The sequence below is a fragment of the Heteronotia binoei genome, chromosome 3, assembly GCF_032191835.1.
Source record: "Heteronotia binoei isolate CCM8104 ecotype False Entrance Well chromosome 3, APGP_CSIRO_Hbin_v1, whole genome shotgun sequence".
In the NCBI taxonomy this organism is placed as follows: Eukaryota; Metazoa; Chordata; class Lepidosauria; order Squamata; family Gekkonidae; genus Heteronotia; species Heteronotia binoei.
Genome location: NC_083225.1, coordinates 23,426,681 through 23,446,193, shown reverse-complemented (window position 1 = coordinate 23,446,193; position 19,513 = coordinate 23,426,681). Strand labels below are relative to the sequence as shown.

Here is a 19,513-nt window from a genome sequence, read left to right as displayed (position 1 = left end):
TCCACTTGCAGCTGCTGGAATGGCCTTGGGTCAGCCATAGCTCTCGCAAAGCTGTCCTTGAAAGGGCAGCTTCCATGAGAGCTCTCTCAGCCCCACCCACCTCACAGGGTGTCTGTTGTGGGGGAGAAAGGTCAAGGAGATTGTAAGCCACTCTGAGATTTGGAGTGGAGGGCGGGATATAAATCCAGTATCATCATCTTCTTCATCAACATCATCATCATCTCCTCCTCCTCTGTGTGTGTTTCAAGAGTTCTGGGCCTTTATTGAGAATAAATAAGCAGAAATGTGGTTTCGTGTTGGGGGAAGGGAGGATTGTTTTCTAGTTGGATAAATATAACCTGTATTCAACCCCAGATCTCATCATTGCAGAATCTGTCTCTTGCTGTCGGCACATGCCTAGCTAAAATTCTTGGTATCTGGAAAACGTGATGTAAATGGCAAGCGCATTTGGGAACATCTGAAAGGAAACCTAGATTATTTCCTGAAGTGAAATCTCTGAACCTTTTATACGTTGTTGTTTGGTGTGCCGATAAAGATTTATATTTCATGAACAGATTTCCACCCCCACCCCCCCTGAAAAGACAGTCCTTAGTAAATGCAGTGCCCGTAGAGAGCAATTGTTGTGTATGGATGTGAAAGCCGGACAATGAAGAAAGCTGACAGGAAGAAAGTTGACTTGTTTGAAATAAGTTGTTGGAGGAGATTTTTCTGGATACTATGTGGACTACAAAAAAGGCAAATAAGTGGGTTTTAGGTCTAGGGTGGTCAAACTTGCTTAACGTAAAAGCCACATAGAATAAATGTCAGATGTTTGAGAGCCACAAGACATGGACATCAGATGTTTGAAAGTGGGAGGGAAGGAAGGAAGGAAGGAAGGCAAATAGATGCGAGAGGAAGGCAGGCAAATAGATCGGGGGAGGGAGAGGTGGAAAGAAAGCAACTTCAGCTTTAAGTGCATTCTCCAAGCTGCCAGCTTAGCTTGGAGAAATGATTTAAAGAAACAAATGGTTTCTCCAAGCTGGCCAATGGGGTGGGGTGAGGGGCTTTGAGAGCCACACAATTGTGTGAAAGAGGCACATGCGGCTCCTAAGGTAAAGCTTGGCCACCTCTGTTCTGGATCAAATCAATCCTGGATTCTTCCTAGATGCTAAAATAACTAAATTGGGGTCACATCGTGAGGGGGGAAGAGACTTACCAGAAAGGACAATAATGGTAGGAAAAGTTGAAGGCGGTAGGAAAAGAGGAAGGCTTGATCAAAGAAGCCACAGCCTTCAGTTGACAAGACCTGAACAAGGCTGTTCATGATAGGACATTATGGAGGTCATCAGTTTGTTGGATTGCCATACGTTGGAAATGAAATGGCAGCACATAACACACGGAGAAAGCATTAATACTCGGTTAGCTTGAAAGGCCTGCTGGTGGAATTCTAGCAGGAGCTCTTTTGCATATTAGGCCACACACCCCTATGTAGCCAGTCCTCCAAGAGCTTAGAAAAGAGAGCCTAGTAAGCTCCTGAAGGATTGGCTACATCAGGGGTGTGTGGCCTAATATGCAAAGGAGCTCCTGCTAGAATTGCACCTCTGGGCCTGCCTCTGTCTTAAAAGCAAGAATCGCAGTGGTGTGAAAAGAAGGAGTATTATAAATATTTTCTCTTTAGTCATTGTACTATTTTTTTCTGCACTGGAAACTATAATTCGTTGTTGTTACATGTTAAGATTGTGTGATATATGCACAAACTTGCTTAACACAAGCAGTGGTCTTCCAACCTTTTTGGCACCAGGGACCGGTTTTGTGGAAGACAAATTTTTTAGGGGGGCAATTTTTCAGGATGATACAATTGCGCACTTTATCTCTATTAATACACTGCAATATATAATGAAATAATTATACAACTCGTGGCCCGGTTGCTAACAGGCCACGGACCAGTACTGTTCCGTGGCCCAGGGGTTGGGGACCCCTGGTATATATCCATCACTGAATGTTATGGATGTGCACACTGGAACACCATAGATCTCTTGGGTAAATTCTGTATCTTTGACAGAATGCAGTGAATGCAGCAGGAATTTGAAAAAAGAAAGACGTTCGATTCAATTTTATTATTATGGTCAGAGACCAGATCCAACTGGGAAAAAAAATTATCAAAGAAAGAAGTTGCATTTCTCAAGTGAAATGTGCATGGGAAATAATCTGGTTACCTGGAAAATGTTCTGATGGGAATTTCTTTAAATCAGTTCCTTCATTCTTAGAGTGTGGGTGCATGCATTAGCATCCACTGAAAAATCTCGAAAAGATAATGGCAGACCTGGTCTTGCATAAACCAGCAAAGAAAAGTACAAAGTTCTAGTTTTGGAACGCACGAAGAGACATGTGTGAAGCCTGGTAAAATAGTGCTGTGAGTTGTGTCCGGCCTGCAGGCTGCTATAAGCCAACAGCTTTTGTGAATCGTGGATCTGGGCTGGTCTGCAGCCACAATTGATAGGAAATTGTGCGGTTGTTGCTCTGTCACACCTTCTGATCTGCACAGGAAGATCCAGTTGTAAAGATTTGTTACGGTGCCATGATGCCTCGGTATCCCACCATGTGTGCATGCAGCCCTGACTTTGCTTCCTGTTGACTTATTGTGGGTTCTTGAAGATGAGGAATAAACAATGAGCTTGTTCCCCCACCCCCGATGTTCTGTAGGGCGCTAACAGGATGCGTGGCCGTTTGGGGAGCATGGACAGCTTTGAAAGATGCAACAACCTCTCCTCGGACAAAGTGAGTATCTTGCTTTAATTAGATGATTTCCGAGGGTAGCTTTTTTGGTCTGCTGTAGAAGAGTGAGACTTGATTCCAGCATGGAGACCCAACAAGATGTTCTGGCTATGAGCTTTCAAGAGTCAAAGCGACTTTCTTCAGATACAAAGGGATCTTTTGACCCTTAAAAACTTCATACTCCCCAAAACCTTGTGGGTGTCGAAGGTGCTACTGGACTCAAATCTAGTTTTAAAACGAAAACAGTGCACTGCAAGATCTCATGCTGGTGTCTGCTCCCCGACAGGCAGGCAGACTGACCTTTATTGGCATACTGATGTCTACTCTCTTAAGGGCCCTTGAGGGCCCTTCTACTCTCTTGTTAAAAAAGAGTGTTAAAACTGCAGTACTGCAGTCCTAAGCTCTGCTCACGACCTGAGTTCAATCCTGGCAGAAGCTGGGTTTTCAGGTAGCCAGCTCGAGGTTGACTCAGCCTTCCATCCTTCCGAGGTCGGTAAAATGAGTACCCAGCTTTCTGGGGGGAAAGTGTAGATGACTGGGGAAGGCAATGGCAAGGAAAGGAAAGGAAAGGTCCCCTGTGCAAGCATCAGTCGTTTTTGACTCTGGGGTGACGTTGCTTCCACAACGTTTTCACGGCAGACTTAAACCACCCCGTAAAAAGTCTGCCGTGAAAACATTGTGGAAGCAACGTCACCCCAGAGTCAAAAACGACTGATGCTTGCACAGGGGACTCTCTTGTTAGAACATAAGAAAAGCCATGTTGGATCAGGCCACTGGCCCATCCAGTCCAACACTCTGTGGTGGTGGCCAAAAAACCCAAGACATCATCAAGAGGTCCATCAGGAGGGCCAGGACACTAGAAGCCCTCCCACTGTTGCCTCCCCCCCCACTCCCTGAAGCACCAAGAATACAGAGCATCACTGCCCCAGACAGAGTTCCAACGATAAGCTGTGGCTAATAGCCACTGATGGACCTCTGTTCCAGATGTTGATCCAGTCCCCTCTTGAAGTTGTGTGTGCTTGAAGCCGCCACCGCCTCCTGTGGCAGTTGTGCTAATATTTTTAAAAACAACAGTGTGTGAGTTCACCCACGGGTCAGCGCTGCTTGGAGCCAAGCCCTTTGCCAGGTGGGACTGAAGAGGCTTCAGGAGCAACTGCAGCCGTTGCAGAGTCACCGAGAGATCAAGACTGTTTGAAGTCCAGCCCTTCTCCTGGTGGGCCCAGAGAGGATTTTAAAGGCTTCTGAGCTGCAGTCAAGGGCCGGCCACCAGGCAGGTGAGGTTTCCTGAGGGCCCTTCACTCACACCAACCACACCCTGCCTGAATATCGTTTATTTTTTTTAGTTGACGTATTCTACTCTTTCCCACAAGCAGGCTCCTGGCAGATAACATAGATTAGGCAGCAATTAAAGGAAAAGGAAAGGTCCCCTGTGCAAGCACCAGTCGTTTCTGACTATGGGGTGATGTGGCATCACAACGTTTTCATGGCAGACTTTTTATGGGATGGTTTGCCATTGCCTTCCCCAGTCATCTACACTTCCCCCCAGCAAGCTAGGTACTCATTTGACCGACCTCGGAAGGATGGAAGGCTGAGTCAACCTTGAGGCGGCTACCTGAACCCAGCCTCCTCCAGAATCGAACTCAGGTTGTGTGCAGAGAGTTCAGACCGCAGTATTGCAGCTTTACCACTCTGCGCCAATTAGAAGTGACAAATTAAAAGCGAAAAACAACACAATAAAACCATAAAATAATAATATACACCATAGGTGGTAGTTTCAGTTGGGCTCATTCTACAGATCGATACAGCTGTGACCCAGAAAATAATAATAATAATAATAATAATAATAATAATAATAAATTTATTTTTGTATCCCGCCCTCCCCTGCCAAATGTCCTCTGAGCAAACTGTTTTACGCAGAAGCTCACAACTTTAATGCCAGTAGCTCATGAAGTAGAGTTTTTGCTCACAAGTCTCCACAGCTTAGAAAACTCATAGAAACCTCGCTCTCGTGATCTTCTCATAGGCCAGAGGACAATTTTAGCTGTTGTTTTATTTTCCTGGAGTTGTATGAGAGAGTGCCTCTGAGAGAAACAAACAGAGAAACTTCCATGGTTTGTTGGTGTAAAGTGACTTCCACCTCAGAACAAAAGTATCAGGAAAACAAATTCAGATGCCAAGCTTTTTTTTTTTTTAAAATTCAAGGAACAAAATCTTAATTGATTATCCATTATTATTAGCCTGCTTATGTTGGATGTGAAAATTGCTTGCTGTCCGTTTCCTGTTTTTCTTATTTTTTTTAATGTTCTACACACTGAATTCCTCCCCGCCCCCAAGATTTAGATACATTAACATTCCTTGTGATTCACAATTATCCTGCTGCTGTTACTGTTAATGTCTCCGTTTAATAATAGACTCCTTTTTCCAGGATACCGCTTTGACAGCACAGGAAATCTGTGCCTGATATGTTGAGAAAACGAGTACAGAAACCAATTTTGATTGGAGGCCGAGCCTGTAGCATGATTTTCCTCTCTTCCTCCCTTTCTCTGAAGGCATGCAGCAGTCTAGGTGCAGCGTCCAGTAGCTCGAGGGTGTTTTGAATGCTGTTTAGTTTTTGTGCAGCGTTTTCCATCAGAGGATACGGCATTTTTAGGACTTCGACTCAGCCTACTTGTATGCCCATGATAGTTGGCGCCAAAGACTTGTATCTCTGTTGAGGAGCAAAGTGAACCTTCAGCTTTGGTTTCCTTGTTTAGCTGCAGGAATCTCTCTGCCTCTGTTCTGGGGTGCAGAGACAGGAGCCTCACTCCTATCTGACTTCTTTTAGGACTGCTCCTCTGGGGAGTCTCCTCCCCCCACTCCCCCGGGGTCACCGATATCCTCAGCTTGGCAGCCGTTTCCCGAGGAGGATTCCGATTCGCCTCAGTTCAGAAGACGTGCGCACACGTTCAGCCACCCGCCGTCCAGCGTGAAGAAAAAGATCTCTTTCCAAGACGGGAGATCCCAAAGCGTCAAGTCTCCTCTCCTGAGGCAGAACTCTGTGGAACACAGCAGGTGAGTCTGGGCCACAGACAACCTGAACGAAATCACTTCCCTGGTGTATAATTAGGTGAGCTCGGAGTGTCCCCTACATTGTTTCCAGCTTTTCCTTGGAGATAACATATCACATGAGAGTTAAAAATAAGAGCCCTACTGGCAGGGCTGGCTCGCCCACTAGGTGAACTAGGCAATTGCCTAGGGCGCCGGGAGGGAGGGGGTGCTGAATTGGGCCCTCCCCCCTCCCCATGCCCAAGGCAAATGCCTAGTTTACCCCCTTGCTGCCTCGCTGCTTCACCGCCACCTCTTCCTTCCTCCCCACTTCTACTCCGCCAGGAAAGGGTGCTGAAGTGCCGCTTCCTGGCCTCTTTAAACCCCCCCACCGATCAGTTGATCGGCGGTTAAACACTGCTGCTGCAGCCACCCCCACTCCCTTCCCTTCTGCAGCAGTTCAGAACGCTGAGAAGCGTGGTTCGAGTCTAAGAGTAGGGCCAATTCTAGCCGCGCTCAGCATGCCAGGGAGGGGTGGCGGCAGAGCACGGCTAGAATCAGCCCTACCCTTAGACTCGGCCCGCGCCTCTCAGCGTTCTGAACGCTGAGAGGTGGGGGCCAATTCTAAGGGTAGGGCTGATTTTAGCCATGCTCAGCACGCGGGGGAGGGGGGGCGGAGCGCGGTGTTACCACGGAAGGGAAGGGGGGCAGCCGTGGCAGCAGCATTTTACCGCCAATCAGCTGATTGTGGGGGGAGGCGCAACAGGCGGCATCTGCCTGGGGCGCCATGCTCCCTGGGGTTGGCCCTGCCTACTGGAACAGTTTGCAAATACAAGGGCTTTTTTGGGCTGGAGCGCTCAGGAGCAGAGCTCCACCTGGGCTGGCCAGGGCTCTGGCTGGCATGCTGAGGAAAGTGCAGAGAGGTATCTTTAAATGCCTCCCTGATGGGGGAGCTCCTGCTAGGCTTTTTGTACAAACACAAAAAAAGGCCCTGGCAAATAGTAGTAAACTGCCAAAATAAACAAAATAGTGTTTCCAGCATCTTTTACTCAAGAGAAAAACCTTACTGAGTTTAGTAGGAATTCCTTCCTAGTGTGTGTTTGTAGGATGAAACATTCATATACATAGACCTCTGATCGGTGTTTTTTGTTTTTTTTTTAACTTCAATGAAAGAGAGATTGCAAAGTAAATAATCTAAGCTGAGAATGAAAATCCTCAGTGTGTGCGATGTAAATATATAATAGACTACACATAAATTTGAGAGCAATTCTAGCCATTTAACTGTCATTTGAACATAAAGAATTGGTCTTGGCTTTTGGAAAAAATTTTCTGTGCAAGCCAAATTGAAATGAATGGGAAGAAAAACTGGGCCTCTGGATTTCTGGTTCTTATCACTTTAAGAATTTAAAGAGAGATTCTGCTTTATTACAGGGTGAGATAACCAGTTTTCATTTAGAGTAATACTAGTGTTTTCTTAAATTGAATATTACTGCGTGCTTGAATCTGGTTCTGTTTGCGTTGCAGTAGTGATTCGTTTATCTGTTCACGGTTCAGTAAATTTATAATGAAAATGCACTTCCTCTTCTGGCTGAATTGCAGTCTTTTAAACCAGGTTACCTGTAGCAATTATTTGGCTCTGTGGATAGGGAGCGGCGTCTTCTAAAACAATCATTCTTGCTCTTGGAAGTCTAGAATCTTGTTCCTTGTACAAGGGTCTGCAGCTATTCCTTTGTATGAGCCAGCCCAGCCTTAGACTGTCTGGCGCCCTAGACAAGGCTACCTTCTCCCCCCACCCCGCACTGATAGCGTCAGTAAGTCACACGGGGGGTACCCAATTTGGCGCAGGTGCCCCCAGAAAGCCAGCACCCTAGACAATTGCCTAGTTTGCCTCATGGCAGGCTGTGTATGAGGAGAGAGAAGCAGGAAAGGTGGCCATACAAACTGTGGGAGCGATAATCCACCACACTGTGGTGTTCACTTTATCAAAGTACGTGTCTCAGACCTACTGAAGAAACGGCGTTCTCCTTAAATACTACAGAGGGCAGTGTGAAAGCTCAGATCGCAAACATTCCCAGCACAGCCTGCTTCAATACCTGCCACATATGGAGTAATAGCTTAAGTTACCTGGCCCAGGGGTTCCCAAACTTTTCTTTCCCATGGCCCGGTTACTTTGTTTTCAGAAAAAATCTCTCTGAAACTCATCCTGAGCCAAAATGGGGGTGGAAAGTGGACAGTACTCTCTTTCCACCCCCACACTTGATGCACCTGTGCTTAGTGATGTAGCCAATCCTCCAAGAGCTTACAGTAGGCCCTGTAAGAAGAGCCCTATAAGCTCTTGGAGGATTGGCTACATCGGGGGGGTGTAGCCTAATATGCAAAGGAGTTCCTGCTACGAAAAAAGCCCTGGTCCTTTCCTTTCAGCTAGGATTATATTAAAGAACACAGCGCACAAGTCCAGACCAGAGAAGCAAGGTGCTCAAGATTTTAATATTCATTGCCTGTCGAGTCTTACCATGAGTGTAATTCATTTCTATCTTCAGGAGGTTACTGCAGCTTCATTGTACGTCAGGAGAGCTCTGCTAGATTAGAACAGTTGTCCATTTAGTCCAGCATCTTGTCTCATGCAGTGTCCAGCCAGTTCCTCTGGAAATCTAGCAAGCAAGGCATAGAGACTAGGCCATTTCCTCTTAGCACTGGTATTCAGAGGTGCTCTTTCCCTGAATGTGAAACTTCCCTTTAGTCACCATGGCTAAAGATTAATGTTGTACATTAATCTTTTCAGGAGCAGGTGGGGAATTATCTGCAATGGCAAGCCTCTGTGGCTGTTATCTGTGTGCCTATTAGAGTGAGCTGCCCTGAGCCTGCTTCAGTGGGGAGGTTGGGATATAAATCTAATCTGATTTTTTTCCAGTTGTACACCCTATTCCTTGACTTGGGACACTTCGTTGGCCTTGGGTCAACCATAGCTCTTTCAGAGCTGTCCTTGAAAGGGCAGCTTTTGTGAGAGATCTCTCAGCCCCACCCGCTTCACAGGGTGTCTGTTGTGGGGGAGATTGTAAACTGCTCTGAGACTCTGAGATTCAAAGTGAGAGGCGGGATATAAATCCAATATCATCATCTTTCTATGCTACTAAGGAAAGAAGGGGAGAAAGGGGGGGGGATCAGACTATTGTCTGTCATAATGGTGGCTTGCAGACAGATCTAGTGTCTCGGCCTCTGTTTGTTTTCCCAAACTTTAATCTACAAAACAGGAACGTAAAATGTAAGCTGTGATTTAGACTTGCTGCCAGCTACTTACCACAGAAGTAGCGATAGCTTGGACTGCATGGTTTCTGCTCAGAATGGCAAACGTCCAGCAGCTTGGTTGTTCATTGTTCTTTTCATGCTCACTGGTAGATTCCAAGTGAACAACCTAGAGGCAGTCTTCCCTCTTTTCCCTATTGAGCAGAGCAGCTCACGTCCTGAAGCAGCATAGAACTGCTGTGATCTGAAAATGGAAACCAGGAGACAGGTCGCTACAGGAATATATACAAAACAGCCACCAGGTTATAGAGACCAAAATTACTATGAATTGTAATAATCACAATGATTACAATATTTTTCAAAAGACAACTATAACTGGATGCATGAATTGTAGAGTCCCAATGGACGGGAAGTCGACTTAATGCTGCCGCTTAGAATATTCGTCCACCAAGGGACACTCCACTATTTATCTTCATACAAAATCCTCAACGGGCTAAATTGACACACATCTTCAACATTCCATATTGCCCTGAGACATTCTGAGCAAATGCTGGTTTGAAGGGTGTGGTAGAGACTTTGTGTCCTTGTTAAATGTGTATCGAGAATCTGTTTGAATTTTTTGACAATTTGGAATGTTGAAGATGTGTTAAGAACTAACGGATATTCTAACAGGACGAATGTTCTAAGCGGCAGCGTTAAGTCGACTTCCTGTCCATTGGGAATCTCCAATTCATGCATCCAGTTATTGCTGTCTTTTGAAAAAAATTGTAATCATTGCAATTATTACAATTTATAGTAATTTTGGTCACTATAACCTGGTTGTTTTGTATGTAATCTGAAAAGGGGCAAAGGGCAGTGCGAGTGCCCGTGCGGCTCCAGATTGCTGCCGATCGAGGCGTCCTGTGTCAGTGAGTGGCCGCTCCACCCATACAGTACAAAATAGCAAAAAGGGTAAATGCAAATAGCTTAGTATTTAAAGTTACGTGAATTACGTAAAATAAAATGCTCCAATGCTGGGCAATTACTGGGCAAGTTTGCATCCAGAGACTAGAATCGTGGAAGGCAGAACGACACACTCAAAGACTAAATTTGTGCCTGCCGTAAGGTTTGTTTGTTCAAAGCAAAACCGCTGTGCAAACCCAAAATGAATCAACAATAATAGAATAAAGTGTCCAAATGATTTATAAAGATACCCCAAATGCACAGGAAGTATATTTCAGGAGGGGATGGATCCCACAATAATTTTCAAGAAGATTCCATGGAGAATGCAAAACATCCATTCAAAAGGCTTCCCTTGGAAATTCAATCACAGTCAATTTCACAAGATGTGGTTGATCCAGTTTCCCAAAATAAAGGCTCCGAAGGTATAAAGTTCCTTTTTTTATGTGTTTGTCGACTTGATATACCATGTTTCACAAACAAGCTTCATCCAAGAGCCATCCTGTTTGAATAAAATGCAACAAAGTACATTGATATTAAAAACAACAACAGAATACAAAGTGCAACAAGAAAGACAAGATTACCTATAAACTCACAACAATGATGTCAAACTAAGACATATTCAGTTTCCAAAAGGCACAAGCTCATAAAAATCATTTCAAACAGCAACCTTTTGAAGAGACCAACAGGTGTTGCGTATCATCTCAAAGGGACCATAACAAAGTTAAACCAAAATGAAGCTAACATTCTGAAACATGACCAAAGCTTACATTACATGAACTATAGATCATAAAAAAACAGGAATAATCATTATTCACATTGAGACCCTCCCAAATTAGCCTGCCATTATTCTTTAAAGGTTTCTGAGAACACTGACCCTTTTACTGGGGTTGAAGTAAAATAGACTTCTTTCACGTCCTGTTCGTCTCGTTATGCTATCTATGTTTTAAAATGTGAATGTTCCATATTATACATTGGATGTACAATAAGACCTGTAAAGTCTAGGATTTTGGAACACATTTCTAGCATTCAGGCCAGAACTGAGCTGTAACGTGGTGAGTATGGATAAGATTCTGGGAACTCTTGGAAGGGGGGGAAATGTTGTATTAAGCACTTACTTTGCTACGCTTTCTTTTATTGCCTGCTGTCAGGCCGACACTTGCCCGACGTACTCGCAGTGAGAGCGAATCATCTGCTCCATCCAGCCTCCCTTCTTCCTTCTCTGCCCCGTCTTTCCTGAAAAGCTTTTACCAGAGCTCAGGAAAGCCGCCTCCTCAATCTGAAAATGAACTTCCCAAGAGGTGAGAGCACCGGTTATCTGCCTGCCTTGCCCTGTCCTGCCGCACTTCCCACACCAGCTGGCTTGCAATCGCAGTTGCTGCTAAAAGCGAGACGTTGGGAGAATCTCGAAGCAGAGCATTCTGCCGAAATTCTTGTTGAGAGTTAGAGCATAGTGGACACTTGCTTAAATATTGCACCGTTTTATCATTCTATTGGGAAAAAAAAATCAGCATTGCCAAATCCAGTTAGTAAGGCTTTTTAAAAATTTTATTCTCTTAAAAATGGGACTTTAAAAAAAAATTAAGAAAAACTGTATACATGTATTCATTCTAGTTTAGTACTGGGATTGGCAAATCCTTGCGCTCTTTCCTGGCCATGGGCAAGCATTACATGTCTGTTTCCCCTCCATGAAAGAGAAATAATGCTGATGTACCCCACAGAGTTGTTCTGAGGATGATTAAGAGAATTGTGATACAGTTCTTGACATCTGAGAATTCTCCATATTTACAGTCTTTCATTCACTGCAACTTGGAGGTGATCAGCTTCTCAAACTTAAGTTCACATTTGTGTTAAATTAACAAAATTTAAGGAGAAAACGATTCAGGGACTTTTGTTCCAAAGTCTTAACGGTAGGCTGTGAGACCTGGCAATGTTGATAATTTTAGTGAGCATTTCACCACTAATTAACTTCTCTGTAATGCGTGTGTCGTGTTAAGGTTGTGTGGCACTGACTAACCCTGGCATGATATATTTTTTAAATGCTTTAAGCAGAATTCACCCAACTGTGTGTGAATGCCTGGTTATCAGTGAAGCTTGATGTAGAGTGTGGTTCATAGTGTCAAGCATGATATTTCTGGATATTGAATCAATATGTATTATTGAACTCTCTTCCTTTTCCCTTTATTCCTTCTCTGCATAAAACTGCTCTTCAAAGTTTTCTCTCCCCTACCTAGTAATTCTAAAGGATTCAGAATATGCAAGTAACCTTATCTTTGTAAGTAAATTGCCTCTCCCACCAGTTCCCATCCATACGTCTTATCAGTAAGCCAAGAATGTATGGGAACCAGGAGATGTTGTAGTGACCAAATGAATAGTTGATAGTACCCTTTGAACCTTCTCTGCAATTCACATCTGTATGTTATGCTTTTGAAAATATCTACTATTGTGCCTTTGAAGTAGCCTTTAAGACTCCATGCCGTGTGAAACTATGTATCACTTCCAAGGTATCGTTCCTTGGAGCAAGTATTGGATTATCAATAAAATGAGTCTTTGAATTAAACAAAGCTTGGTTATTCGAAATACCGATGCTTGACACATAGCTCCACGCTGATGGCTCCTTTTGGCCAACCTGGATATTTATATTTACAAAATCCGTAAGTTGCACATTGTGACGTTGCCCCATAGGTACGGTTATACTTGGGCCTGCACCCTTTGTTCCTTGAGTACATCCAGGGGTGGAATTCTAGCAGGAGCTCCTTTGCATATTAGGCCGCATACCACTGATGTAGCCAATCCTCCAAGAACTTATAAGGCTCTTTTTTGTAAGCTCTTGGAGGATTGGTTACATCAGGGGGTGGGGCCTAACATGCAAAGGAGCTCCTGCTAGAATTCCTTTGCATATTAGGCCACACACCCCTGAAGTAGCCAATCCTCCGGGAGCTTACAGGGCTCTTAGTACAGGGCCTACTCTAAGCTCTTGGAGAATTGGCTATATCAGTGGGGTGTGTCTGGCCTGCAGGTGTGGGTGTGGCCTAATATGCAAAGGCGTTCCTGCTGCAAAAAAAGCCCTGGTTGACAGGATAACATGGAGGAGGGGGCAGCTATGTAGGCCTCCTTCAGCTCCTTGAAGGATAGCTAGGAATGATAAATATATGTGATAACCTAAGAGATCTGAACCGAAGGCTGCAATTGTGATTTGGAGGCCTAAGTGCATAGCCAGATCGAGACTGAATACATCCCCAACATGATTACTCTGAGGGCTGTATCCTGTCCCCCCCTCAACCCCTCCAAGAATAACCTTGAGATTAAGGCTGCGATTGTGATTTGAAGGCCTAAGTGCATAGACAGATCAGGACTGAATACGTCCCCAACATGATTACTCTGAGGGCTGTATCCTGTCCCCCCCTCAACCCCTCCGAGAATAACCTTGAGATTAAGGCTGCGATTGTGATTTGGAGGCCTAAGTGCATAGACAGATCAGGACTGAATACATCCCCAACATGATTACTCTGAGGGCTGTATCCTGTCCCCCCCTCAACCCCTCCGAGAATAACCTTGAGATTAAGGCTGCGATTGTGATTTGGAGGCCTAAGTGCATAGACAGATCAGGACTGAATACATCCCCAACACGATTACTCTGAGGGCTGTATCCTGTCCCCCCCTCAGCCCCTCCGAGAATAACCTTGAGATTAAGGCTGCGATTGTGATTTGGAGGCCTAAGTGCATAGCCAGATCAGGACTGAATACATCCCCAACATGATTACTCTGAGGGCTGTATCCTGTCCCCACCCCTCAACCCCTCCGAGAATAACCTTGAGATTAAGGCTGCGATTGTGATTTGGAGGCCTAAGTGCATAGCCAGATCAGGACTGAATACATCCCCAACATGATTACTCTGAGGGCTGTATCCTGTCCCCCCCTCAACCCCTCCGAGAATAACCTTGAGATTAAGGCTGCGATTGTGATTTGGAGGCCTAAGTGCATAGACAGATCAGGACTGAATACATCCCCAACATGATTACTCTGAGGGCTGTATCCTGTCCCCCCCTCAACCCCTCCGAGAATAACCTTGAGATTAAGGCTGCGATTGTGATTTGGAGGCCTAAGTGCATAGACAGATCAGGACTGAATACATCCCCAACATGATTACTCTGAGGGCTGTATCCTGTCCCCCCCATCAACCCCTCCGAGAATAACCTTGAGATTAAGGCTGCGATTGTGATTTGGAGGCCTAAGTGCATAGCCAGATCAGGACTGAATACATCCCCAACATGATTACTCTGAGGGCTGTATCCTGTCCCCCCCTCAACCCCTCCGAGAATAACCTTGAGATTAAGGCTGCGATTGTGATTTGGAGGCCTAAGTGCATAGACAGATCAGGACTGAATACATCCCCAACACGATTACTCTGAGGGCTGTATTCTGTCCCCCCCTCAGCCCCTCCGAGAATAACCTTGAGATTAAGGCTGCGATTGTGATTTGGAGGCCTAAGTGCATAGCCAGATCAGGACTGAATACATCCCCAACATGATTACTCTGAGGGCTGTATCCTGTCCCCACCCCTCAACCCCTCCGAGAATAACCTTGAGATTAAGGCTGCGATTGTGATTTGGAGGCCTAAGTGCATAGCCAGATCAGGACTGAATACATCCCCAACATGATTACTCTGAGGGCTGTATCCTGTCCCCCCCTCAACCCCTCCGAGAATAACCTTGAGATTAAGGCTGCGATTGTGATTTGGAGGCCTAAGTGCATAGACAGATCAGGACTGAATACATCCCCAACATGATTACTCTGAGGGCTGTATCCTGTCCCCCCCTCAACCCCTCCGAGAATAACCTTGAGATTAAGGCTGCGATTGTGATTTGGAGGCCTAAGTGCATAGACAGATCAGGACTGAATACATCCCCAACATGATTACTCTGAGGGCTGTATCCTGTCCCCCCCCTCAACCCCTCCGAGAATAACCTTGAGATTAAGGCTGCGATTGTGATTTGGAGGCCTAAGTGCATAGACAGATCAGGACTGAATACATCCCCAACATGATTACTCTGAGGGCTGTATCCTGTCCCCCCCTCAACCCTCCGAGAATAACCTTGAGATTACGGCTGCGATTGTGATTTGGAGGCCTAAGTGCATAGACAGATCAGGACTGAATACATCCCCAACACAATTACTCTGAGGGCTGTATCCTGTCCCCCCCTCAGCCCCTCCGAGAATAACCTTGAGATTAAGGCTGCGATTGTGATTTGGAGGCCTAAGTGCATAGCCAGATCAGGACTGAATACATCCCCAACATGATTACTCTGAGGGCTGCATCCTGTCCCCCCCCTCAACCCCTCCGAGAATAACCTTGAGATTAAGGCTGCGATTGTGATTTGGAGGCCTAAGTGCATAGACAGATCAGGACTGAATACATCCCCAACATGATTACTCTGAGGGCTGTATCCTGTCCCCCCCTCAACCCCTCCGAGAATAACCTTGAGATTAAGGCTGCGATTGTGATTTGGAGGCCTAAGTGCATAGACAGATCAGGACTGAATACATCCCCAACACGATTACTCTGAGGGCTGTATCCTGTCCCCCCTCAGCCCCTCCGAGAATAACCTTGAGATTAAGGCTGCGATTGTGATTTGGAGGCCTAAGTGCATAGCCAGATCAGGACTGAATACATCCCCAACATGATTACTCTGAGGGCTGTATCCTGTCCCCACCCCTCAACCCCTCCGAGAATAACCTTGAGATTAAGGCTGCGATTGTGATTTGGAGGCCTAAGTGCATAGCCAGATCAGGACTGAATACATCCCCAACATGATTACTCTGAGGGCTGTATCCTGTCCCCCCCTCAACCCCTCCGAGAATAACCTTGAGATTAAGGCTGCGATTGTGATTTGGAGGCCTAAGTGCATAGACAGATCAGGACTGAATACATCCCCAACATGATTACTCTGAGGGCTGTATCCTGTCCCCCCCTCAACCCCTCCGAGAATAACCTTGAGATTAAGGCTGCGATTGTGATTTGGAGGCCTAAGTGCATAGCCAGATCAGGACTGAATACATCCCCAACATGATTACTCTGAGGGCTGTATCCTGTCCCCCCCCTCAACCCCTCCGAGAATAACCTTGAGATTAAGGCTGCGATTGTGATTTGGAGGCCTAAGTGCATAGACAGATCAGGACTGAATACATCCCCAACATGATTACTCTGAGGGCTGTATCCTGTCCCCCCCTCAACCCCTCCGAGAATAACCTTGAGATTAAGGCTGCGATTGTGATTTGGAGGCCTAAGTGCATAGACAGATCAGGACTGAATACATCCCCAACACGATTACTCTGAGGGCTGTATCCTGTCCCCCCCTCAGCCCCTCCGAGAATAACCTTGAGATTAAGGCTGCGATTGTGATTTGGAGGCCTAAGTGCATAGCCAGATCAGGACTGAATACATCCCCAACATGATTACTCTGAGGGCTGTATCCTGTCCCCACCCCTCAACCCCTCCGAGAATAACCTTGAGATTAAGGCTGCGATTGTGATTTGGAGGCCTAAGTGCATAGCCAGATCAGGACTGAATACATCCCCAACATGATTACTCTGAGGGCTGTATCCTGTCCCCCCCTCAACCCCTCCGAGAATAACCTTGAGATTAAGGCTGCGATTGTGATTTGGAGGCCTAAGTGCATAGACAGATCAGGACTGAATACATCCCCAACATGATTACTCTGAGGGCTGTATCCTGTCCCCCCCATCAACCCCTCCGAGAATAACCTTGAGATTAAGGCTGCGATTGTGATTTGGAGGCCTAAGTGCATAGCCAGATCAGGACTGAATACATCCCCAACATGATTACTCTGAGGGCTGTATCCTGTCCCCCCCTCAACCCCTCCGAGAATAACCTTGAGATTAAGGCTGCGATTGTGATTTGGAGGCCTAAGTGCATAGACAGATCAGGACTGAATACATCCCCAACACGATTACTCTGAGGGCTGTATCCTGTCCCCCCCTCAGCCCCTCCGAGAATAACCTTGAGATTAAGGCTGCGATTGTGATTTGGAGGCCTAAGTGCATAGCCAGATCAGGACTGAATACATCCCCAACATGATTACTCTGAGGGCTGTATCCTGTCCCCACCCCTCAACCCCTCCGAGAATAACCTTGAGATTAAGGCTGCGATTGTGATTTGGAGGCCTAAGTGCATAGCCAGATCAGGACTGAATACATCCCCAACATGATTACTCTGAGGGCTGTATCCTGTCCCCCCCTCAACCCCTCCGAGAATAACCTTGAGATTAAGGCTGTGATTGTGATTTGGAGGCCTAAGTGCATAGACAGATCAGGACTGAATACATCCCCAACATGATTACTCTGAGGGCTGTATCCTGTCCCCCCCTCAACCCCTCCGAGAATAACCTTGAGATTAAGGCTGCGATTGTGATTTGGAGGCCTAAGTGCATAGACAGATCAGGACTGAATACATCCCCAACATGATTACTCTGAGGGCTGTATCCTGTCCCCCCCCTCAACCCCTCCGAGAATAACCTTGAGATTAAGGCTGCGATTGTGATTTGGAGGCCTAAGTGCATAGACAGATCAGGACTGAATACATCCCCAACATGATTACTCTGAGGGCTGTATCCTGTCCCCCCCTCAACCCTCCGAGAATAACCTTGAGATTACGGCTGCGATTGTGATTTGGAGGCCTAAGTGCATAGACAGATCAGGACTGAATACATCCCCAACACAATTACTCTGAGGGCTGTATCCTGTCCCCCCCTCAGCCCCTCCGAGAATAACCTTGAGATTAAGGCTGCGATTGTGATTTGGAGGCCTAAGTGCATAGCCAGATCAGGACTGAATACATCCCCAACATGATTACTCTGAGGGCTGTATCCTGTCCCCCCCCTCAACCCCTCCGAGAATAACCTTGAGATTAAGGCTGCGATTGTGATTTGGAGGCCTAAGTGCATAGCCAGATCAGGACTGAATACATCCCCAACATGATTACTCTGAGGGCTGTATCCTGTCCCCCCCTCAACCCCTCCGAGAATAACCTTGAGATTAAGGCTGCGATTGTGATTTGGAGGCCTAAGTGCATAGACAGATCAGGACTGAATGCATCCCCAACATGATTACTCTGAGGGCTGTATCCTGTCCCCCCCCTCAACCCCTCCGAGAATAACCTTGAGATTAAGGCTGCGATTGTGATTTGGAGGCCTAAGTGCATAGCCAGATCAGGACTGAATACATCCCCAACATGATTACTCTGAGGGCTGTATCCTGTCCCCCCCTCAACCCCTCCGAGAATAACCTTGAGATTAAGGCTGCGATTGTGATTTGGAGGCCTAAGTGCATAGCCAGATCAGGACTGAATACATCCCCAACATGATTACTCTGAGGGCTGTATCCTGTCCCCCCCTCAACCCCTCCGAGAATAACCTTGAGATTAAGGCTGCGATTGTGATTTGGAGGCCTAAGTGCATAGCCAGATCAGGACTGAATACATCCCCAACATGATTACTCTGAGGGCTGTATCCTGTCCCCCCCTCAACCCCTCCGAGAATAACCTTGAGATTAAGGCTGCGATTGTGATTTGGAGGCCTAAGTGCATAGACAGATCAGGACTGAATACATCTCCAACATGATTACTCTGAGGGCTGTATCCTGTCCCCCCCTCAACCCCTCCGAGAATAACCTTGAGATTAAGGCTGCGATTGTGATTTGGAGGCCTAAGTGCATAGACAGATCAGGACTGAATACATCCCCAACATGATTACTCTGAGGGCTGTATCCTGTCCCCCCCCTCAACCCCTCCGAGAATAACCTTGAGATTAAGGCTGCGATTGTGATTTGGAGGCCTAAGTGCATAGACAGATCAGGACTGAATACATCTCCAACATGATTACTCTGAGGGCTGTATCCTGTCCCCCCCTCAACCCCTCCGAGAATAACCTTGAGATTAAGGCTGCGATTGTGATTTGGAGGCCTAAGTGCATAGACAGATCAGGACTGAATACATCCCCAACATGATTACTCTGAGGGCTGTATCCTGTCCCCCCCTCAACCCCTCCGAGAATAACCTTGAGATTAAGGCTGCGATTGTGATTTGGAGGCCTAAGTGCATAGACAGATCAGGACTGAATACATCTCCAACATGATTACTCTGAGGGCTGTATCCTGTCCCCCCCTCAGCCCCTCCGAGAATAACCTTGAGATTAAGGCTGCGATTGTGATTTGGAGGCCTAAGTGCATAGCCAGATCAGGACTGAATACATCCCCAACATGATTACTCTGAGGGCTGTATCCTGTCCCCCCCCCTCAACCCCTCTGAGAATAACCTTGAGATTAAGGCTGCGATTGTGATTTGGAGGCCTAAGTGCATAGCCAGATCAGGACTGAATACATCCCCAACATGATTACTCTGAGGGCTGTATCCTGTCCCCCCCTCAACCCCTCCGAGAATAACCTTGAGATTAAGGCTGTGATTGTGATTTGGAGGCCTAAGTGCATAGCCAGATCAGGACTGAATACATCCCCAACATGATTACTCTGAGGGCTG

General features: G+C 46.2%; 1 protein-coding gene across 3 annotated transcripts in view; it reads left to right on the top strand.

Moving 5' to 3' along the window:
• TBC1D4 (TBC1 domain family member 4) overlaps positions 1-19,513 on the top strand; it is a 126,095-nt gene that overhangs the window by 67,313 nt on the left and 39,269 nt on the right. For 2 of the 3 annotated variants that reach the window (XM_060233586.1, XM_060233584.1), the window contains exons 9-10: positions 2,683-2,757; positions 5,579-5,805. In XM_060233586.1, coding sequence (XP_060089569.1) covers positions 2,683-2,757; positions 5,579-5,805 — 302 coding nt within the window. Of the gene's footprint in view, positions 1-2,682; positions 2,758-5,578; positions 5,806-11,111; positions 11,262-19,513 lie in introns of all 3 variants that reach the window. The other variant, XM_060233583.1, reaches the window with a different exon arrangement.